The sequence below is a fragment of the Natrix helvetica genome, assembly GCF_964273705.1.
Source record: "Natrix helvetica genome assembly, chromosome: 1".
NCBI classification, from domain to species: Eukaryota; Metazoa; Chordata; class Lepidosauria; order Squamata; family Natricidae; genus Natrix; species Natrix helvetica.
In genome coordinates, this window is record NC_138548.1 from 122,362,754 (window position 1) to 122,386,708 (window position 23,955).

The 23,955-nt window shown below is 40.8% G+C and overlaps 3 protein-coding genes across 12 annotated transcripts in view; 1 reads left to right on the forward strand and 2 right to left on the reverse strand.

The window, feature by feature from the left end:
• ZDHHC5 (zDHHC palmitoyltransferase 5) overlaps positions 1-9,821 on the reverse strand; it is a 79,972-nt gene extending 70,151 nt beyond the window's left edge. Inside the window, exon 1 of the mRNA XM_081935560.1 lies at positions 9,725-9,821. The gene's annotated coding sequence lies outside the window, so the exon portion shown is untranslated. The remainder of the gene's footprint in view (positions 1-9,724) is intronic.
• Positions 64-9,864, reverse strand: CLP1 (cleavage factor polyribonucleotide kinase subunit 1). 2 transcript variants are annotated; one of them, XM_081935563.1, is made up of 3 exons: positions 9,725-9,864; positions 3,694-4,318; positions 64-1,306 (listed from the first exon to the last, which is right to left on the reverse strand). In XM_081935563.1, exons 2-3 carry the CDS (start codon positions 4,297-4,299, stop codon positions 635-637), a joined length of 1,278 nt encoding a protein of 425 aa, XP_081791689.1. In that variant the 5' UTR covers positions 4,300-4,318; positions 9,725-9,864; the 3' UTR covers positions 64-634. The 2 variants fall into 2 exon arrangements, with proteins under 2 accessions (XP_081791689.1, XP_081791690.1); XM_081935564.1 differs by lacking the exon at positions 9,725-9,864 and adding an exon at positions 6,419-6,669.
• On the forward strand, positions 9,245-23,889 carry YPEL4 (yippee like 4). Of its 9 annotated transcripts, none has more exons than XM_081935569.1 (5): positions 9,245-9,464; positions 19,070-19,393; positions 19,666-19,709; positions 22,076-22,184; positions 22,752-23,889. In XM_081935569.1, exons 2-5 carry the CDS (start codon positions 19,253-19,255, stop codon positions 22,875-22,877), a joined length of 420 nt encoding a protein of 139 aa, XP_081791695.1. In that variant the 5' UTR covers positions 9,245-9,464; positions 19,070-19,252; the 3' UTR covers positions 22,878-23,889. The 9 variants fall into 9 exon arrangements, with proteins under 9 accessions (XP_081791695.1, XP_081791691.1, XP_081791699.1 ...); XM_081935565.1 differs by lacking the exon at positions 9,245-9,464 and adding an exon at positions 17,143-17,522; XM_081935573.1 differs by lacking the exon at positions 9,245-9,464 and adding an exon at positions 17,161-17,522 and having other exon boundaries at positions 22,788-23,889.
• Positions 23,890-23,955: the final 66 nt, after the last annotated feature.

The window sequence follows — 23,955 nt, forward strand, 5'->3', positions numbered from 1 at the left end:
TGTAAATTTAGTTCTTGCAGGACCTAGACATTATAATGTTGCATACACAGGGCCACAAATATGCTAATATTTTTGTGATTTATTGAAAGATTGATTTTAAAATGATCTGTAATATTAAGAGAACTGGAATCACAAACTGCTCCAGTTTCCTCAAAGTGATGGGGAATAACAGAATGCAAATATATCTATTCTTAAAATATTCTCCATCAATATGGGGAGGTCATTGATAGAGGGCTCATTCAAAATGTACATCACTACCTACTTCCATGCTTACACATTTATGATGGATGCCTAATGATGAACATATTAGGCAGAAGCTCAGTTTCAGGAAAAGACTCAAGGAAAAATGCAAACCAAATAATTTGCTAGTCCGCAACTCTTTTATCTATTATAGTTCTTCATGAGCCAAAATCTATGAATCTTCTCAGATTCATGTTTGAGAATTCTATCTAATGACGGATACAAAATTAGAACTGACTTTTTCCCTTTCAAATGACTTCAACTGCTACTCTACTCAATTCTTATGCCTTTTTTTTGTCATCTCCATTCTGTATGGTAATTATTCCATTTAAAAATGTACTTTTATTTGTAAAAGAGCTCATGGGAACTTGGTGGAGCTTTTCCAGTCTGGACACTACTTGAGATCCATGAAACGAATGTCCATGATGAGCAGGAAATTCTTTGGCAATGGGCGTGGTGCTGGTGAAAGCACTGTGAACACTTGGCGTTCCAGGTCTACTCCAGTTACCACAATGAAACCAGCCACACTGGTCTCAGAGATGTTCTCATCAGTGCCATCAGCAGTGCTAACACTTAATAGATGATGAACCATGTCACGGCCGGGTGTAACTGGGACTAGCTTGAGTTGATTGTCTTCCTGTGACATGCCCAGAGGCAGACATGAGTCAGGGATAGTGGGAGCTCCCACTTTATATATCTTAACATCAGAGAACTTGACATCAAAAGCATGTGGATAGAAACATCCTCGGAAGCCATAGAAGTATTCACGTATGCGGTCATCACGAAACTCCCGACGGAAATCTTTAGAGCGCTCTACCACTCCACCTGATTTGGGAAGTAGCACAGTTCGAACAAAATGAGGCAGGTCTCGTTTCAGTTCATTGTAGAGACGTTCTTGATCCAACACTACAACAACATCAACTTCAAAAGCAGAAGCAGCATGTACAAGTGCCTGATATCCAGATCCCTTCACCCAGCCACAAGTATTGATGATACAGCCACTGATTGAAGCTCTGCGGTTCACTTCACAGCGTTGATTAAACACATCAGCCAAACGAGATGTGATCTACAGAAAAATAAATAATAGAAGCATATCATTAACAGGAAACTACAAAACTCATTATTATTATTATTTATTATTTATTAGCGCTTATAGACCGCCCCCTCTCCCGAAAGGGACTCGGGGCGGTGTACAGTCCGTATCAAAATACAACAAATTAAAACATAATAAATAGATACATAAATACGTATATGAGAGGAGGATAAAAATATGCCAAACTGTACAGCTAAGTAAATAAATCAGAATATACAAAATTTAAAATCCCAATATCATATAAGATTAAATTTAAAAGAGACAATCCCTCTAAAAACCAGTAAAAATGTGTATGCCAGGAGGTAAACGTTATAAATTATGCCAGACCAGCCAGTCGGAACAGGTGTGTCTTCAATTTCTGTCGGAAGGAGCGGAGGTCAGTAGTGGTTCTAATGTCGGGGGGGGGGAGGTCATTCCAGAGGGTTGGGCCCATCACAGAGAAGGCCCTACTCCTCGGTGTCGCCCGTTGGCATTGCCTCGTGGACGGCACCAGGAGAAGGCCCTCCCTGTGAGAGCGAATGGGATAAATGGGATAAAACGCCTAGGACATGAAGCGAAGCTGATCCTTTTTGGAAGGCTCAGCCCTTCAAAGTTCATACTTGTAAGAGAGGGTTTTTTAAAAGTTATGAAACTGCCCTTAGACAAAGACCATTAATTTGTCATCATAGCCCATCAGGGCCTAGTTTGGTTTCTTCAGCCTTCATGTTATCCACAATATTTTAGCCAACTACTAAAACTCATGAGCTAAAATACCTTCCCATTAAGTTATAATCCTTTCCCTGTTCTTAACAGTTTTAAATAGCTGCTACCACAAAGACCCTTAAAACACCATATTTCAAATCTTTACTCATTATGTAACCTATTCCTCACTCTGATAAATCTTGAATATATCCTAATAAATCTTGGATAAATCACTATTCTGCATCCTGATTCAGGGTCACCAAGTCTGCATTCCTAATCTTTATCATGAGAATTGCAAGACTTAACCTACAGCCGTGATGGTGAATCTATGGCACATGTGCCACAGCTGGCACATGGAACCATCTGTCAGGGCACGATTTTGGCCTTTTGAAGCCATTTTTCGCCCTCCGGAGGCTTCCTTGAAGTCTCTGGAGCACGAAAAACCAGCCCTACAGGCAAACCGGAACTTCAGGAACAGACTTCCAGTTTGCTCGTAGAGTCAGTTTTAGCCCTCCAAAGCCTTCCGGCGGCTTCCCTAAAGGCTCAGGAGGGCAAAAAACGATCCTACGAGCAAACCGGAAGTCACTTCTGTGTTGCTCATAGGGCTGGTTTTAGCCCTCCGGAGGCTTCCCTGAAAGCCCCTGAAGGCTCCGGAGGACGAAAAACGGTCCTACAAGCAAATCGGAAGTCCGTTCCCGAACTTCTGGTTTGCCCGTAGGGCCAGTTTTTCGTGCTCCTGAGGCTCCTATAAAGCCCCTGGAGCCTGGGGAGAGCAAAGCCAAAAATGGGGGGGAGTGCTGGTCGTGCGTGCATGCACACAGAGGTCATGCACAAAGCATTATGGGAGTGGCACCCCATGCATGACCCCCCCGTGCTCCCCCCGCTTTTAGCACACGAGCCAAAAAAAGTTAGCCATCACTGACCTATGTTTGAATCAGACTTCCAGTTAATAAGTTAAATAAACCAGATTAACATAAAAGTAAATAAACGTTGATTATAGATTAAGAAGACTGCTTTTACCTGGCTGCATTCTTGATAGCAGCTTTGTTTATACAATACATTATAGCATAAATCATAGCTAACAAACCACAACAGCTATGTTTCCTATAGCAGGCCTAAACAATAGTTTCTGAGGTATTTTAATTACACTTGACAAAACACAGTTGTCAAAGTGTCAAAGGTAGTGGAGTGAGTTCTCATACCTTTACAAAATCTTAACAGTTATCTAAATAGCTTATACTCATCAGCTTCAAACTTCAAGAAAGAGAAATTCTACTCTTTCTTCCTCTATGAGTGAGTTTTATATAGTAAACAAATCATCATGCTAATTTCTCTCTCATTACCTATTATGTTAGCACAGACTATTTATCTGATAATGGCCAATCACATCAAATGGAATTCATAATTGGAGCAAAATGACTATAGTCATCTTCTGTTTATACATACCATTTAGTAATCAAGGGAATGAAGAGATTTTATTTATAATTATATCTTTTCTCCATGTAAAGAAAACAGGAAAAGCTATTCCACAAAGGTCCAAAGAAACCAGAAATGGTGTAGTTAAAAATGGTGCCTCCCTCAAATTTCCATCTCAAAGTTCTATTCTGAGATCATTTATGGAGCCAAACTTTATGCAGCGGTCCACCTTCTCATTGCTCATTTCATCACACAATACTTACTTTGTTATAGAGTTTGATGTTTGTGCCTGGTGTGGTGGACCCAAAATGATAAACTAGGGGGGCTTGAACAGAGAATCCTTCTTCAACATCTGCAGGCCGCTCAATATAGAGTGCTCCCATAGTGCCTGGGATTGAAATTGAGCCCTGGCCTACATCCAGTTCCACAAATGTGGGTCGGCGTCCAAGACGCACAGCATAATTTAATAGCAGGCGGCAGACTGTAGACTTGCCTACATCTGTGGGGCCCACCACCATCACCCGAGGTCCCCGCTCATCTTCACGCTCAGCCTGCCACCGCATCTGCTCCAGAGCTGTGTGTGTGTTGAGATAGAGAAGCATGGGCGTATCTTTGGAGACATAGGCTACTTCAGTCCGACCAGTTAGTTGCACAGAACAACCATGCCAAGTAAATACAGCAACTTTAGCACCAGCATCAAAGGTAAATTTCTTGTTTCGGGTCAGCTCAGTTCCAAAGATTTCAGCCATGCCTGTCATAAGTTCCAGCTGGACAGTTTGTGAAGCCTCAACTTCAAAGCGGAGTTCAGTCTCTCTCTCCAGCTCAAACTTGGCAACCAGTTTCTTTTCATCTCCAGTCTCCTCTGTCATCTTGTTTTATTCACAAATTCTATGAGGACAAAGCATAATTTAACAAAATCATTTTTAAAAGTTTGTTGTTGGATGCCAGACTTACGGAAAAAAATTCAATTTCTCTTTTTATATGAAACAGTGAGAGTTCCTCCCTTATATATGTTTTCCAAAAAGATGAACTCATTTTGATTTCATATTTATGGTCTAACTAACTGTTCCTAAGTTGGATCTCCCTTTGTATATTGGATTACAACTCTCTTTAGTAACAGATGCTACTGTTGCTGGTTGAAACTCATGGAACTTTAGTCTCAATATCTAAGAGAACCCAATTTCCAAGATTTAGGATAATTGAGTATAGTTGGAAATACACAATACTTTCCCAGAGAGACCAACCATTTTTTGGTAGCCATAATGTTGGCATAAACCACTTTGATTGCTTCATAATGCTAATTCCTTCTAATGTAATGACCATATGAACAAAAAGTCATTCCTCTTTCTTTTTGTAGCACGTAGCAAAATGGAGACTGCACACTGAAAGTGTGACTACATATCTGTTATTACTAATATTATTATTATAAGATACTCTTCAGAGACACTGTAGTCTTAAATTACAATTGGATAGCTGCCCCTTTAAATGTACAGCTCTAGTTTCTGAGGTTCCAGTTAAAATTCTTGCTGATGACTTGACAAAAATGCAGAAATACAGTCTCTTTGACAACACTAGGATTTTGTTATGATTCCCCATCAAAGTCGGCATCAGGAATGATCGTGCTCGGCTTTTCAAAACTAGTTGGGGTTTGCCACACAACTAACAGTCAGATGAAAATTGCACTGTATGTTAGTTCTAGTTAGTCACATTTTTATTGCTTCAGCGTCATAAAAACATCTATGAAATCTTACCTATGTGCTCGCTAGGAGCAAACCACAACTTGATGGCAGTGTTATCAATCAATCAATCATGAAAATCACTGAAAAATGTTAAGGATTTATAGTATGAGCTGATTAAAGGAAAGAGACGCTTCTCCCAAAGAGATTTCAATTCCATCATCCCAAAGGGATTTCAATTCCATTGTTTCATCAACTGCCAAAACAACACATGGAAAACAGCAAGACTAAGGCAGGACCAAGAATGACATGTTCCCAAGAAAGAAAGAGAAGAGCCACCTGGTGGACAGAACAACTTAAAAGTTGAGCCATCCCTATAGAAACAGGTGAGTACAAATCAAAAGGCAAGTGAGGAAATCCTGTTTACCTGCTTCTGGGAAACATAGTTTTATGTCAATGCCACAAAGAGCACTTCAGATTTCTGTTCCTTAGATATTTTAATATAACAATGAACTAAGAAAATCCTTTTCTCACCATGTGAGAAGTGCGGTGGTTGTTGGATTGTCACTGGAGTCAAATTGTGATATTTCCAGGAAAGGGAGAATGTTTCTAACTCCACACTTCTACATACAATAGTTTCTTCAGCTTAATACAATTTGGTCATTTGATCCTTGCAAAAGGCATACTTTTCTGTGTATTTTTGAAGGGAGGAGCTTCTAAACTTTCATGTTCTCAGAACTAAAAGTGACTCTACCTGCTGCTTTCTGTTCTAGGGAGAAGCAGTAGAAAAAATATGCAAAAGTGAAGTAATTGTCCAGCAAGGAGTTTCCAGTTTTTATTTTGCTGCAGTTCTATTCCACAGCATAAACTTTTAGAGTTTTGCTTAGTACCAACGGCAGGACGTAAGATGCCACAAGGATACTACTTAAAGCAAAATCTGATGTTCATTCATGATGACGATGTTATCTGTTCAGTTGTTTCCAGAATTTTCGATTCTGCATAGTTTTTTTCCCAATATTTTTGTGCTCTGACTAATGTGAGATTTGATGGTGTCTAGCCACTGTTTTTTGATGACCTCTTTTCATTACCGCTGACCATTACGAGCCTAACTGCCTTTTCCAGTGTGTTTGATTGCATGACATGACTGAAATAAGTAAGCCAGACTTTTGTGATCTTTGCCTTCCAGCAATATGACCGGTTTTATATGGTCCAATGCATGCATTGCTTTGATCAATCTGCAATCCTAAGAAAGTGAATTCTTGTATGCATCTGATCTCTTCACTCTCAACTGTTAGACATTTTCATTACTCACAGTGATCATGAACCTGGTCTTTTTGATGTTCAAGAAGAGGCCAGCATTCTTGTTTGCATCTTTAATCCTTTTTTTATCAGATATTTCTGAGAGTTGTATCATCAGCTTATCAAAGATTGTTGATCTTCCTTCCTCCAATTTTAACTTCAAGTTTTGAGCCTTCAAGTTCTAGCTTTCTATGATTACTTCACCACAGAAATTGAATAAAAGTGAAAGCATGCAGTCTTGCCACACTTTTTTCTATACTGAAAAACTGCAGAAAAATATCAATTTGGAATCAGAATTCTCACTGAGTAATATCATTATTTGTGCCCAGAAAAGGGGTAATTGATATAGGATTAAAGCAAAAAGCATGAAAAACAATGAAATATAAAGAGTGAAAATTAACAGACTAACCAGTCACATAGTGCACAAGAATATGTATGTAACTTGGGAACAGGAAAATGTAATTAATAGAATATGAACTAAAAGTAGACTAAGAGATTTCCGTTTTCAACATCAAAATTTAACTAAAATATTTTTTGCATATCTACTCTGTTCTAATTTCAACTACAGACTGAGCTGCTTTTTTAAGCAAAAGGTCTACAGGAAAGTTTTTTCTATTAGAATTAGAATTCTTTATTGGCCAACTATGATTATGCACACCAAGAATTTGTCCCCGGTGCATAAGCTCTCAGTGTATATACAATAGTGATAGATCATTATCAAAATCATTATAAAAATACATTCATCATTAAACATTAGATATAACACTTAGTGATAGTCAAGGATACTAAATAAGCAGTGATGGGATTTAATTTTTTTTACTACCAGTTCTGTGGGCATGGCATGGCTTGGTGGGCATGGCTGGGGAAGCATACTGTAAAATCTCCATTTCCACCCCACTCCAGGGGAATGTTACTGCAAAATCCCTATTTCCTCCCAATCAGCTGGGACTCAGGAGGCAGAGAATAGATGGGAGGCGGAGCCAGTCAGAGGTGGTATTTTACTTGTTCTCCAAACTACTCAAAATTTCCAGTCCCGGTTCAGTCAGAACCTGCTGAATATCATCTCTCTAAATAAGCAATCAACATAAATCATACTAGGATACTAAGGAAACAATATAAACCATAAGATACAAGCTACAAAGTTATAGTCGTAAGAAGATAAAGAGATAGGCAATAGGGAAGTTGAGAATAACGATAGTAATACTGCCTTTCTAGATAGTTTGACAGTGTTGTGGGAATTAGTTGTTTAGCAGTGCTGGCATGGGTAGAAAAACTGTCCTTCTATCTAGTTGTTCTGACATGCAGTGCCCTAGAGCATCGTTTTGAGGGTAGAAGTTGAAACAGTTTATGTCCAGGGTGTGAGAGGTCTGTAGATATTTTCATAGCCCTCTTTCTGGCTAGTGCAGAATATTGGTCCTCAATGGAATGCAGGTTGGTAGCTATTGTTTTTTCTGCAGTTGTAATTATCAGTTGAAGTCTGCGCTTATCTTGATTGGTTGCAGTGCCAAACCAGATAGTTGGAGGTGCAGATGACAGACTCAATAATTCCACTTAGAACTGTATCAGCAGCTCCTTGGGCAGCCTGAGCTTTCTGAGTTGGCAAAGGAATAACATTCTTTGTTGTGCTTTTTTAATGATGTATTTGATATTAGGTGTACATTTTAAGTCTTGAGATATTATAGAACCTAGAAGTTGACTGTCTCTACTGTTGCTACTGTGTTATCTAGTATTGTGAGTGGTGGTAGTGTAGGAGGGCTTCTTCTAAAACCTACTATCATTTCTACAGCTTTAAGTGTGTTTAGTTCAAGAATGTTCTGGCCACATCACAAGGCTACTTGTTCAACCTCCAGTCTGTATGCAGATTCGTCGTTGTCTTGATTGAGACCAATCACTGTTGTATCATCTGCAAACTTCTGTACTTTTAATAGAGGGATCCTTTGAGATGCAGTCATTGGTATAGAGCAAGATGTCAAACTTGATTGCGTCACGGGCCGAATCGTGATGTATTGTGATGTTTTCGCCTTTGTGGAGCCGGGGTGGGCGTAGTCTGCATGGGCTGCATCCGGCCCAGGGCCCCCAAGTTTGACAGGCTTAGTATAGAGAAGTGGAGAGAGCACATATTCCTAGGGGCCCTTTGCTAATTGTACAGGTGTCTGATGTGTTTCTGCCTAAATTCACCTGCTGCTTCCTGTCTGTTAAAAAGCTTATGATCCATTTACAAGTGTGATCAGGCACAGATAGCTGATTTAGTTTATTTAGAATATCTGGAATGATTAAATGGAATGCCCAGCTGAAGTCTACAAAAAGGACCCTTGCATATGTATCTGGAGATTCAAGATATTGTAGGAAGTAGTGCCAGCCAATTACCAATATCAATTACCAATTTCCCTGAATGCAGACTTCCTGTATGAAAACATGAGATGTACACTATTTAGTTAAGGAAAACAAAATCAAGCTTCTCCCAAACAACTCTAGAGAAGTAATAAACACTGTTCATTTTTATTTGAGAAGAAACTGAAACTGAGTTCCAATATGGAAGACTGTGAGCAAAAGTAGCAGCAATGACAATAAATTCTCCGACAAACAGTACCCAACGTCTTTTCTTCTACATTAAGCTGCTTAGGAAACAAAGTTATTGCAAGATCTCTTTCTTATAAAGAGTGATCACACACTCCCAATGCAAAACGCAAAAGAGCTTGAAGGAGGAACCCGATTCCCTACCTGTCTACGCGATACCTGCACAGCCTACAACTATGACCTCCACGCTTTAATAGTCCCCATACTTGATCCTGGAGGAGGTGCAGCCTTGAAAGAGATCACTGGGTAAAGATCAAGGTTTCTGAAGCAGAACTCGAAAGGAGGAAAGGGAGATCGGCACGGAGTTTGGAGGAGTATCCTGTCCACTCACCACCGGGTCCATCGGTGGGACAAGGCTACGAGGAGCCGTGAAACTCGGGGCGGGGAACTGGGGAGCCTTCCTAACTCAGCGGCACCGCAGCAGGAGGTGTCGGAGCCCATTCGGGGTGTGACAAAGAGCGGCGAAAGCAGCGAGGAAAGAGGTACGAGGCGGGGTCTTATTCGTGGCTGCTTAGCCGAGGCAGAAGTTACACTCGCGGAAGGAAGAGGGGGGGAGTATGGGCGAAAGGGGGCGAGAACCTCCCTCGCCTCTCGCGCCTTTGGATCCCGAGGAAGAGCCCGAGAGCCGTTAGGCCCACGGAGCCCTGGCCCCACGGGCGAGGAAGGACCCCGCTCCACGTCCGCCGCTCCCTAGGGAGGAGACGGAGCTCTTCCTTCGCCGCCTCCGACCTTTAGCACCTACCCGCCAGCGCCGTCCCTGCCGTAGCCGCGCCTTAGCCGCCCCTCCGGGAAACCAAGTACTCGCTCGGTCGGTCCCTCGCTCGGCCCAAGCAGTCACAAGAAACACCAGCACGGGAAGTAGGGCGCGCATGCGCGTTCTCAAACCCGCTCGGCCTCGCCGGTTGGCTAGCCTGCTGCCCATAGGCGCGCGCGCAGTTCCCTTTCCTCCGCACCCTCCTCCTTCCTTTCCTTCGAGCGCTCCTGCGGGCATGCGCAGTAAGCTAGGTTTGGCAAAAAACGGGAATGGATTCGATCGGGTAAAGGGGCGGAACTGCGCCGCTAATAAATCACGACTCGGGGAACGAGGAGCTCCAAAGCTGGAGCTTTTAAAAGGAATGATTGAAATACCGGTTTCGTTACGAGGCTTGCTGAAGATGTTCGCTAGCTTGGTAACGAAACGTTCGGAAACCAACGAACAAATTCGGAGAAGGAACCTTCGCCCTCGAAGCAGTTATTCGCATGCGTGTGAGTGACGTTTGGCGTCTGGAAGCATTTGGAGCAGAAGCAGCTTCAAAGAAAAAACAAGAAAATCCAGTCGCCTCTTTTGAAGAATTTGCAAAAAGAGATTCCCTCGCAGATTAAACTGTTTAGAATGTCTTGAGTAGAATCTTCGGTTTTATTTCTGATAGAGAATATCATATTTATAGAAATCATATTTCTAGCTTCTATAAGGTCCAACGTACTTTTGTATAGTTCTGCTACTGATATGAATGAAAAGAAATATCCGTGGCGTCTGGTAGTCTCATGTTGTAATTTCAGAGTTTTTAATTCTGTATAATTTTTGAAAACTTGTACTCCAGTTAGTATTGGTCTAATATGCCTAAAAAACATGATTATTCCACTTACACTTTTGGCAAGTTTTTTGTAATCGACTATGAACATTCAAATATTTGCATTCTGCTTCTCTGCATTAGAAAAACTCACAGAAAGCTAAGAAAGGGAATATGTGGAATGATTGCTTGGTTCTCTCTAAAACTACTGTAAAATTATTCTCCTTTGAGGCTACCTATAGAACTGTTATTAATGTGATTCTGCAAATACATGTAGCCGAAAATTTTTGTTGCTAAGTGAAACATTTGTAAGTGATTTTTGCCCAAGTTTATGCTCTTTCTTGCCACAGTTGATAAATGAATCACTGCAGTTCAGTTAGTAACATGATTGTTAAGTGAATTTGACTTCCCCATTTACTTTGCATTTCACAAGGTTGCAAAAGGTGATCACATGACCTTGGGATAGTGAACAAGTTGGCAAGCGTCTGAATTTTGATCACATGATCATGGAGATGCTGCAATGGTTGTGTGAAAAACGGCCATAAGTCACTTTCCCAGAGAGACCAATCATTTTTTGTAGCCATGATGTGGGCCTAAAACTTTGATTGCTTCATAATGCTAACTCCTTCGAGTGTAATGACCATATGAACAAAAAGTCATTCTTTTTGTAGCACATAGTAAAATGGAGACTGCATACTGAAAGTGTATGTTCATATCTGTTATTAATATTATTATTAAAAGATAAACTCCAGAGACATTGTGATCTTATTAGATAGCTGCTCTTTTCAATGTACAGCTCTAGTTTCTGAGGTTCCAGTTAAAGTTCTTTTTGATGATTTGACAAAAATGCAGAAATAGTTTCCTAATAGAGGTTTTCCAGATTTACAGCCTCTTTGACAACACTAAGGATTTGTTTTGGTTCTTCATTCAAGTTGTCATCAAGAACAATCATGCTCGGCTTTTCAAAACTAGCTGGGGTTTGCCACACAACTAACAGTCAGATGAAAACTGCACTGTATGTTAGTTCTAATTAGTCCCATTTTTATTGCTTCAGCGTCATAAAAACTCATCTATGAAATCTTATCTATGTACTCGCTAGGAGCTGATCACGACTTGATGGCAGTGTAATCAATCAATCATGAAAATCACTGAAAAATGTTAAGGATTTATAGTGTGATCTGATTAAAGGAAAGAGACGCTTCTCCCAAAGAGATTTCAATCCCATCGTTTCATCAACAACCAAAACAACACATGGAAAACAGCAAGACTAAGGCAGGACCAAGGATGACATGTTCCCAAGAAAGAAAGAGAAGAGCCACCTGGTGGACGGAACAGCTTAAAAGTTGAGCCATCCCTATAGTAACAGAGTTGGGACGGTGAAGAAAGCAGCAGAAATCCACCCAATGATTACATCCACAGGGATCCAACCACTCTAGTCTCGAATTGACTTGACAACAGAAGTGCCAGTTACTCCGGAAGTGAGGTAGGCATGACAATTAGACAGCCACTTGATAGTCACTTGTTTCAAGGCAGCCTCCTTGCCCAGTGGCAGAAGGGAAATGTAGTTTGGCATACAAATCAAAAGGCAAGTGAGGAAATCCTATTTTCCTGCTTCTGAGAAACATAGTTTTATGACAAACGATTAGGACAACTGTCAAGCCTTTTTGAAAAGGGCTTCATATATCTTTTTTTCTTAGATATTTTAATATAACAATGAAGTAAGAAAATCCTTTTCTTGCCATGTGAGTTGTGCAATGGTAGGTGGATTGTCACTGGAGTCAAATTGGGGTATTTCCAGGAAAGGGAGAATGTTTTTAACTCCACACTTCTACATACAATAGTTTCTTCAGCTTAATACAATTTGGTCATTTGATCCTTGCAAAAGGCATACTTTTTTCTGTGTATTTTTGAAGGGAGGAGCTTCTAAACTTTCATGTTCTCAGAACTAAAAGTGACTCTACCTGCTGCTTTCTCTTCTAGGGAGAAGCAGTAGAAAAAATATGCAAAAGTGAAGTAATTGTCCAGCAAGGAGTTTCCAGTTTTCATTCTGCTGCAGTTCTACTCGATAGCATAAGCTTTTAGAGTTATGCTTAACTTCAACAGCAGCACAGAAGACATAAGATGCCACAAAGGTACTACTTACAGTAAAATCTGATGATCACTCATCATGATGATGCTATCTATTCAGTCATGTCTTATTCTCATTGATTCTAGGGACCAGCTGTTTTGATTTTGCATAGCTTTTTTTCAATATTTTTGTGCTCTGGCTGTGAGATTTGATGGTGTCTAGCCACTGTTTTTTGATGACCTCATTTCATTACCGCTGACCATTACGAGCCTAACTGCCTTTTCCAGTGAGTTTGATTGCATGACATGACGGAAATAAGTAAGCCAGAATTTTATGATTTTTTTCCTTCCAGCGATATGACTGGTTTTATATGGTCCAATGCATGCATTGCTTTGATCAATCTGCAATCCTAAGAAAGTGAATTCTTGCATGCATCTGATCTCTTCACTCTCAACTGTTATTTTTGACATATCTATTCCCTACAGTGATCATGAGATTGGTGTTTTTGATGTTCAGGAAGAGGCCAGATTTCTCATTTCCATCTTTAATCAGATGATTCTGGCCTTCTTTGGTTTCTGTGAGAAGACTTGTGTCATGAGCATATCAAAGATTGTTGATGTCCCTTCCTTCAATCTTAACTCCGAATTTGATTCTTTAAGTTCTAGCTTTCTATGATTACTTCAGCATACAAGTTGAATAGGAAAGATGAAAGTATGTAATCTTTTCACACTTTTTTTCTATATTGAATCAATGTTTGCAGAGGCTTCCAGATCTAATGACTGCACCAATTAATCAAATGTGTTGGTGCCCCTAGATCTTCTAGGTTCTTCATAGCATGTTCTGATCGGCACAATCAAAGTCCTTCTTGTAGTCAATAAAATGGATGTAGATATTATTTAGATGTTCTTGAGAAGATTGCTAATATAAACGATGAGGACAATTGTGCATTTTTGGCAGTGGAATAAACATTGATTTCCCCCCAATCTTTTGCCATGTGTTAGAACTGCAAAAAAAAAACCAATTACTGCCAACCTCGCTTCCATTAAGGCCCTGTACACTGCATGAGTCAAAAAGAGTGCTATGAAAATATTTACAGACCCCTCACATCCTGGACATAAATTATTTCAACTTCTACCCTCAAAACCACGCAATAGAGCACTGCACACCAAGACAATTGCTTATTTGTACCCTATGATTCTCTCATTAAGTGTTGTATATTATGATTCTTGACGAATGTATATTGTCTTTTTATGTATACTGAGAGCATATGCACCAAAGACAAATTCCTTGTGTGTCCAATAACACTTGGCCAGTAAAGAATTCTATTCTATTCTATTCTATTTCCCAATTTTTTTGGCACAAAGTCTGCGATGGTTGTGAGTAGTACAGGGTTCAAATATTCTGCATGAATGGTAACTCCTAGGATCTAACAAAGATGACTTATTCCTGAAGGATGACTGACTCTATTTATGTTTCCCTTTCCTCATGATCCTGAGGAAGTGGGCCTCTGTTGTTGGCAGGCAGTCCTTATGTATATTCTTGTCATCTGTTTTTGATACTTTGTTGGTCAGGCAATTCTTTCCCTTTATTGCGATGATGCTTTTATGAGCAGTAAATGGTATTTGAATCCTTTTGACTTGTACAAAAACATTCCCGCATTTCACTCAAAAGTAAGTAGATTGAGTGTAATAGGGATTGCAAATCAGTGAGAACAAGATTGCAGTTTTATGTCATATTCTCTTTTTCATATAATCATGGCACCAAGCTTGACTGTTACTTTCATTTTGGCCTAATGTGAATTAGATAAATTTAAGTTGTCCATTACTGTATTGCTATACAAATGACCCTTATTTAGTGACAATTTGGATCAGCAACTTGTTGTTAACCAAAGCAATCACTAAATGAAACCATAGCTGTGTTTATGATCTTATTTCTGTTTTCCTTTGCTTTCCAGATAAATTTGAGGACTGGTCACAAAGATACTTTTTCATCAGTCATAAGAGCAAACGGTTGCTGTATGAAGAAATCACTAAATGAGGACTGTCTGTAATAGAGCTACTGTATAAAGGAAATTGACAATAGGGGCAGCAAACTTCCTATTGAGTGAATGTAAAGGAAGGAAAAACTACTAGTCTAGGACTGGGAATATGGATTATAGAATAGAATAGAATATTTCTATATTCTATTCATTTCCAGTTTTAGCTACAACTTCCCTGTTGGATTACAGCAAATACCTCACCATTCTGTTTGTTCTATCCTTCCACTAGCCATCCAAATGTTTCTGGGAAATGTGTTAGTGCCATGCTAGCTAGTCATTAGTATTCCTATGGTAGCCACTAATAATCTTATCCCTCATGAATTTGTCTAGTTTCATTTTAATGCCATCAAATTACGCATCATTACTTCAAAGTTGCAATTTTCATCTTATCTACTGTATATGTTCAAAACCTTTTCTTTAACTAATCCCTATCCTTCATCATTCATTGTCACCAATTTTAGTTCTCATTTACAGTATCTTCTTTATTCCATGTACTCATTTTGATAAGGTTGCAACTCACAAAATTTATCCCTTTTAAAAACTATTAATCTATCAGATTCCTTCTGATTTTTGGTTTTTCATGTATTTCCTGCTTGCCTGTCTTTCTCTCTACCATATATAAAATAATAGCCTATATTATAACGTCTTATATATATATATATTACTTATCCTCATTTTAGATTGAAAAGCCCCAAATATAATTTCTCTTCTCAGGAAAACTGTTCCTAGATAACTGTACTTGTCTTATTCTGCACCTTTCCCAATTCTGCATTAGTTTTTAAATGTGATAAACAGAACTGTAAACTATAGTCAGTGAATGGTTGCAGTCACTCATATGTATAAAGATATTTCTATTTTCATTTTAGTTTTTTTGTTAATGATCTCTGACAATAGGGTAGGCAGCCTTTGTGACAAGTAGGGGAAAGAGTGCTTTCACTGTAAGTGAAGTTGAAATACACCAAAGAGGTTGTAGAGTTAAAAAATGTTTGGGAGCAAAAAAACAAAGATAACACAAGAGATTTATTTAAATTCATCAAGTTTAGATACTGCCATCTCACTCACTCCTTTGTCATAGCCTTGTTGTATCCAGCAAAAATGAAGTCATCTTTGATACACTTGCCAGTGTCAGAGATAATTGTTCCTGTGGTCATTAAGGGAGGATGGAAAGTTGAACAGCTTCCAAATGTTTTTATGTCCAGCATAACTGATGAAGGCCCTGAAGAAAATTTAACCAATTTGGAATGGCAGTCCAAATATTGGACTAGTGATTGTAATAACAATCTATTCCCAAAATAATAATTTCCACTTTCCATTGTTTTCTAAATGTGAATTACTTATTAGAAGCTAGTACTGGTGAAAGTAGCATGATGCAGACTAGTCAAATTCTAAATGCAATAACAGTCCAATAGAAGTACCACAAAGGTTTCAAAGGCACATTTCCTTCCAATCTTAGAATTAGGACAGACTGAGCTGTCTGCAATTTAGTGAATTATTGGGTAATCCTAGAATATTATCTAACGTAGCAATTTAGGACTAGGCTGATTTACATGAGTTTCAGCCTGTGGCCATCAAGGTTTCTAATAAATTGTTATTGGTTCCAAGATGTGCTGACATGGTTTTCAGTGCTAGACATAATGATAGCCTCTCAAGACAATGCACGAATTGCATATGACAAATAGATTTGCAGATTGTAGAAGCCTTTAAAACAATCAAACCTATCTTGAAGACAAATATGATGAATTTTGTACTATTGTAGGTAGAACCTGCATATATTTAAGCCAACATGAGCTGCTCAGTTATAGCATTCCCTAGGGAAAAGCTATTTAGTATTTTGTGGCTCAGGACAGTAAGTCCATGCTTGCAGGGAGGCAGGTTTGGATTAGGGATTTTTTGATATACATTTATTGATAACTGAAGGTTTATTCATCTTTGTAATGGATCGAGTTTTTCCTTCTGCCGTTTAGAAACTAAACGATTGCAATTCAGTCAGTGCCTACCGATGTCAACACCTGAACTCCTGCGCGATTTTATGGGGCCAAAACCATATACCAAGCCATTATTTACTTTCCAACTCCCACATCTGGAAATATGTTCTCCTTTGGGATATCATAAACCCGCGGAGCTAGCCATGAGGGGATGTCGGTTTGGAGGACGGGAGGGGAGGGTTGAGCAATGGCGAGGCTAGCAGGAATCGGAATGCGAGGAGGACCAAATTCTGGGGCTTCGGGCTTTCACATGCGGGAGCCCGGAGAAGGAGGCAGCGAGGGTCCCGGGAGCATTTGCCGAAGGAGTGGATATGTTGGGGTCTGGGGCTGGTCTGGAGGGAGCGCCTCGAAAAGCGAGATTGCAGCTTTCCAGCCGGCGGTGACCCTTACGCTGCGTCTCTCCCCCTGCGTCAGAGTTTGCCCCAGGCAGCCACTGAGGGGAGAGCGATCCCTGCGCGCCTTTCTCCCAGTCAGGGCTCCGGTCCGCCCGTCTTCTCTCAGCTGCCTCTTCTCCTCCCCGCCCCGGCGCCCCATGCCGTCTTTCTGCCCCAGAGTGCCGCATGCCCTGCCTGGGCGCCCTCGCTCCCCACAGCCTCCCTGTCGAGGTGACTCCAGCTCGTCCCCTTCTTCCTTGATCCGTGTCTCCGACCCCGCTCTGACGTAGCGAGAGACCGAAGGGGGGGTAGAGAGGAGGAGGAAGAGGAGGAGGGATGGATGACTCACAATGTTATGATGCGGTTCCACAACACACCGCCACATTCGGCTACAGACGGTGCACAAAAACAGCCCTCGGGCTGCTCTGAAGCTGCTGCTGCTGTTCCCCTCGCTACGATCCCGCGCGGAGCCCCAGCCGGAGTAAGCAGCGGCGGAGAAGAATCCCCCGGGAAGCAGGTTTCAAGGTGAGCAGGGGAGAGGGCAGAGCAGGCGGCGCTGCCGCCGAAACTTTCCCTCCCCTCCCGCGGCGCCTGGCCGTCCCTTAGCCTGGCCTAAGAGCCATCTTTCACTAGGCAGCGGAGGGGGGGGGAGAGAGAAAAGCCGCCACCCGGTCCGCCCTTCCATCCTCTCACCCATATCCCCGCCAGGAGCGAGTCCTGCGGGGAACTTCCCCACGCCGCCTTTATTTTCTTTCCGCGCAGGCAGCCACGTGAGTCAGACTCTGCGGTGATTAACGCGGTCGGTCTTCGGGCTCCTCCCACTTTCACTTATTTTCTCACCCCCTCCTCCTTCCTCCCCCCCCCGCTCCGTTTGTTGCTTCTAAGAGAGGAAGAATGGGGGGGGGGAGAGAATGACAAGCGACCAGGCATAGCGAGACTATTCCTTTTTTTTTTTTTACTGCATTAATCGAAAGCCGAGCGGTTAGGAACCTGGAGTCGCTGACAGACTCGACCCCCTTCCTACGTGTGATTCGTTGCGGACGGAACGAGGGTTCCGACGCGCAGACAGGGGGAGGGGACCTTCCGAAAAGTCAGCTTACTGAGGTGTAATGCCTGTTTCTTACCGGCAGGGAGCGAGCTCGAGGGGGTGGAAGCTGTCAGAACTGGGGAGTAGGCGACTTTGAATGAATGTGCACGGTGAACCGTATCATTGAGTCCCTGGAAGAGGACTTTCTAAAGTACGGATGGGGGGGGACGACGGCATTTAATAAGTAGGAACGCGTTGGTGAAAGATACATTATCGGTAGCTATTGCTAGGAGCTACTCAGGAGACCTTTAAGAAAGAGGTCTGTGCATTACAGTAATTAAACTGAATGCTGGCTTGTAGTACTAGAAATAATATAATGAAATATTACTCAACGATAGCTTTTGGCAGGTGGCATTTTTATGTACGACAAGAACGTCTTCAAATTATATGGCTGTCTCAACACGACTGATGATATTGATGATACTGGGTTACTGACATAATGTCTGACAGTATATGAGTGTTACTGTGTTAAAGGACAAAACAAACAAAAACTGCTTCTAAATCAGCTGGGCGATTAAGATGAAAAGAGTAATGCTTTTATTTCAGGTAAGAGATCTGGTTCAGCCCAAATTTTCAGTATTAAGCACTTACTAAGAAAAACGTAGTTGTAGAAGTTTGGAAAATATTTTTTAAAAGCATACTGTATTGTTTTTACACTCATTGACAGGGAAATAATTCATCATTATTACAGCAGTTGAGCATCTATTAGAAGGTGCTTGGGCCAGGGAAAAATGAAATCTAAACTTCTGTAGTTTTCTTCATCTTGAAAGAATTCATGAAACTGGTTTGTAGAACAATAATGTGACTTGAGGATCTCCATTCAACCAGCTGAAATCACTGGAAAGAGTTTTGTTTGGTGCACCGTCAACTTTGCTTGTTTTGAACATGCATGACAAGGTCCATTCCTTCCTTTCATTTCCCAGCCTCCAATGGTCAAAGGTTTGCATTGCTCCTTTGCTTATTCCTTTCCCTTTTCTTTCACTAGGTGTCTCCCCTTTCGGTCTGGTTCTCATCTGGGGGGGCCCTGGCAGTGCAGCCCCCCCAAACTTCACTTTTTTGAAAAACGGCTCTAGCCAACCTGCTTCGCTGCTTCACTTGTGATCGCTTATGTGGGGGCTGCACAGCGCCAGCTCCCCCACCTCGACAAGGCATCGCTCTCCAGCCTGTCATGCCCAGCTGTGAGCCAGTGCCACCAGCTGCCTGTCTCCCTACCAAAACTTTCCGCAGTTACCTGCCCCGGTGCCACCGGACTTACAGCTGTGTCCACTGCAGGGCACACTTGGCCAAACATGATGAGCTCATCTCCAAGGTACGTGTACTCTCAGAATCAAAATGAGCAGCTTAGTTATACCTATCATTTACCTATGGCCCAACCAGACTCTGGCATTATGCTTCCTCACAGCATTGCCTATTCTGGGATACCTAACTGCAGCTCCTGGGATCCCCCAGCAGTATCAGTCTGTCTAGGAACAGCTTGATCTTTCTTACATCCTGGGATCCCTACTGAGCGGTTGGGTTTGGGAAGGGGATTCAATCATCTTATAAGGAAGAGGACATAACTTTTATACTTTATTTCCACAGTCCTTCCAGGGAAGTCATGGTCGCGCCTATCTTTTCAATTCTGTGTGAGTGTCCTCCTGCAATTGGTTTTATTTGGTGGGAATGGGATACAGGTGAGGAGCATGCAAAGTGGAAACAGGCAAACATACGGTTTTTTGCCTTGCAATGGAAGAAAATAGCTTTCTTGCAAAAGAGGAGAATTTTAAGTATTGGGGGATCTATATAAATTATATAAGTAAAGCTATTGGAGTGAGATGTGTAATTCAGTATTCCTCCAAATAACCTGCATATGACATATATCTGTCATATCTCACTCAGTATCCTGTGTATCACAACAGTCTTATAGTTGCCCCTCATCTGCCTCCAAGGTTAATTTGACCGAATTGTGAAATAGAAATAGAGAATAAAACACACAATAAATAGGCTTTCCAGCAATACATTGGGGCATTTCTGTCTTATTTTTGCTTTTGATATGTTACCGTTGCCATTCTTTAACTTGGCAATGGACTTCCAATATCATAGCATTTATTAAACTTTATAAATGGAATCCAACCTATTGCACTGTATCATTGAAATTTTCTCTCAGCTCCACCACCCAGAGGAAGATACATTCTTGGTTTTAAAGGATGGTCTACTCCTGATTCCAATTATTGGAGATAACATCTCCCCTTTCCCTCTGATCTATGCATTAATCAGTTCCTAGAAAGTGGTATCTTTCTTAACAATGTCTTTTTCCTCAAGTATAACTCCCATTCCTCTATTCTTTAAAAGAATCAAATTAATTCCAAATTCATATACGTACAAAGTTTGATACAATGATTACTGAAGTTCCATTATACAGAGATTTGAAAATTGCTGATTAGCCTCCTGATTTATACGGCAATACAAATGTTTGTAATGTATACCAGGGGTCTTGAAACCTGGCAGCTTTTAAGAATTGTGGACTTCTAATTCCCAGAATTCCTTACCAGCACAGCTGGTTGAGGAATTATGATTATTGAAATCCACAAATCTTAAGAGTTACCAAATTTGGAGACCTTGATGTTTACAAATAGAGCTTACAGTGCAGGTGGTTTTGACAAATGTATCATTTTCATTCTCTTTATTTCTAATTGGCCTTCAGCAGAAGAAAGTACAAGTACCACTCAGTGAGACTGAGTCAGAGATGCAACATACCTCTGACATGGATAGTGATCCCAGCCAAGCAAATTGTTCTGGAGCAGATTCCTTTGGCTCCAGAAATAACCACTCTTCTTGAAGTGAAAGGAATATAGAGGTTGACTATATTGACTATAGCAAAAGATCTGTTTGACCACCTCTGTTGGAAATTACGAACTACCTATATATTCTTATTTGGCAGTCCCGATGAGTTTTCTCGATTAGTTATTCAAGAGCTGACTAGTAAGTAAGTGATGGTTACATTGCTCCTGTGATAATCCTTATCTGCGTTTACCTTCAAATGTGATAGTGTGAAATAAATCAAAATAGAGTACTATTTTTTCCTGGTTGATTTTCAAATAGTTGCACTGCAAAACCTCCATCCTTATTACATAGCTCTGCATAACAGTAGTTAGAAATAAAATTATGGTACCTTTCACCTCAGGAAGCGGAGATTGGTAATGTAATAGAACCCAAATAATTGTAAGGTCAAGTTAAACAATATCTAACTTTTTTTTCCTTTTTACCAGAATGTCCTGACTCCATTTTACAGGATAATTTAACTACCTTCTTGATATGTATTAATTTAAACCAACCAAACCATTAGTTTTAAATGTTTAAATAGGCATGCATGAAAATGTGGACATTTTCATGTAGAGCTTTTTGTTTTTAGCCAAATTCACAAAACAGTCAGGAAAACGAGAAATGGAAATCCACAAAGTTAGTAATTCCCTTGTTTCAGTAGATTAAATAGAATTATCCAAGTTGTCTCTGCCTAGACACTTGTAATCAAGAGTACCATTGATGTGGCCCAATTGTTAATATTCTGAGCACAGCATACTGCCTGTAGATCCTTCTTTTTGCCACTGGAGGCTGCTCTGAGATTAAATTTAGAATCCATTTTCTATTTCTTGTGTTGGGTTTTCAGATTTCCTGGCAAAATGTTTATTTTTTCTTTATACGGTGTAAATACATCATTATTGTAAAATGCCCACACTGTAAAAATCTATTCATTGCATTGTCATCTGAAACTACTAAACTATTATAGCCAAGAAAGTAAATCATAGTCCAACTAATATATGTTCATAAGAGTTACTTGAAAAAAGTACTCTTGTGTTTTTTAAAAAATTCCCCTATATGATCACTTCCGGTATCATAGGACAGGGATATTTCTTATTCTAGTTTTTTTTTTTGCAAGCTGTTGTCAGGACAGAATTGGGGCCATCTTCATGGTAAAAACAAAATGAGATGTTGACTTTTGATTTGATTACAGGGTTAATGTGGGCTGTGGTCCAGCAGAGCAACGTCTTCTGCTCACTGGTCTCCATTCAGTTGCTGATATATTTTGTGAAAGCTGCAAGACTACACTGGGATGGAAATATGTGAGTAAATTCCCTTCAGAAATGTAATTCTAGCAATCAAATTTTTGGAAAGCACCCAAGGGAGATTCAGGAAAGCAATCTTTAAAGGAAAATATTTTGTAGCTTGCAATTGAAATGAGGGGTCCTTGGTGCACTCGGAACTTGGTTATTTTCTTGCAGATGTTTCATTACCCAAACTAGGTAACATAATCAGCACTGTCAAAGCAATCCTTGTGATCCTATCCAATTGGGAAGACTAGTGCAAATATACTAGCGTTTGTATGACTACTCTCAAAACCATGGTGCTTTGAATTTATGAATGCCAGTAGTTGCTTGTCACACCGTCCCAATGGAAGTATGATTCTTCGAGCTTTGCTATATTTCTCCTATTATTTATTCGCATATAGATAGCAAAGTCCTATTTTTGCTATAGTTTTAGAGAGGGAGAGGCATTCTCTAAAGTAGGTAGGCTCATGTCTAATAGGAGAGAATATTTGTAGGTGGGGCTGAGCTGTGGAATCCCTGATGTTGAGCTTGGTGTTTATTTGCAGACCTTTCATTACCCAACTAGGTAACATCAGTTTTTAGTGCTGCGTTTGTATCTCCTATTTCCTTCTTTGCCAGGAACAAGCCTTCGAGACCAGCCAGAAGTACAAAGAAGGGAAGTACATCATTGAGATGTCACATATGGTGAAGGACAATGGCTGGGACTGAGAAAGAAGTCTGGGTTCATACCCTCCTGCATAGCATGCCGTGCCCTTTCGTAACCCCATTGCCACAAGTGGCACCCCAGCACAACCAACCCAGCTACCCTTCCATCAATCTCCTGCACAGCATCATCCAGGGGAATGGAGCTTCCAGGATCTTTCTCCCAAAGCCTCTTTCTGAAATGCTGGACTCACTGTTTGGAGGACTCTACCTGTCCCCTAGACCAGAAGAGGAAACATGCAAGTGGTAGAGTGGGAGACTAATGTGGGAGGTTTCGGATTGGTTTCCCCTTTGCCTGTATAGGTTATGTTACATCCCGTTAGCACTTGTCGGCATAATACTGTGGCATCCAGAACTGAGAACCTGGAATCAGGCGTGAATTTTCAATTGTGTAAGAAAAAACAAAATACTTAATGCAACGTGACATAAAATATGCTTTGGAGGCGGGTCAACAGATCAGTTTGATGCATAAAAGCCAAAGAGATCATCTGCAGTATCTCTAGCTTAAATAAAGAAGGGCTGTGACAGAACTTCTACTACTGGCATGGCCCTAGATAACTGTGGACAGATAATGTTGACAGCATTGAGCTGGATAGGGCAGTGATTCTGTGCATTATAAGGCACCTTCCTGTTCTTCTCCTTTCTGAGAAGAAATTAAGAGTTGTACCTCAGCCTGCTGATATTGGGCACTGAAGGTTGATGACGTAGATCACATGGGGAGATAAAAGATATCCTGAAGTAGGGGACAGAGGAACAGTCTCTCCAAATTGCCGGTCCCTTTCCCAGACTCTGCAATGGTATTTTCCTTAGGTTTATTCTATGGAGTCCATTAATTTAGGTGTGAACCACCGTGTGCTTGTAATCCCTGAGCACTACGCCCCCCTCCCTTCCTCAACTCCCTTACCATACAAAAAGGGTGGGCAGTGGGAAGAGGGGGGGGGGAACAACACTTTAGCACTGTCACCAGCGCAGGAATTTTTTTGTATAATAAAATTGTTTTATATTTTAAAACAAGCAATCCATACTATCAATAGCTTCTGTCATCCTGCTTCCTTTGCAGATTTAGTACCAAACCAGAAGTTCT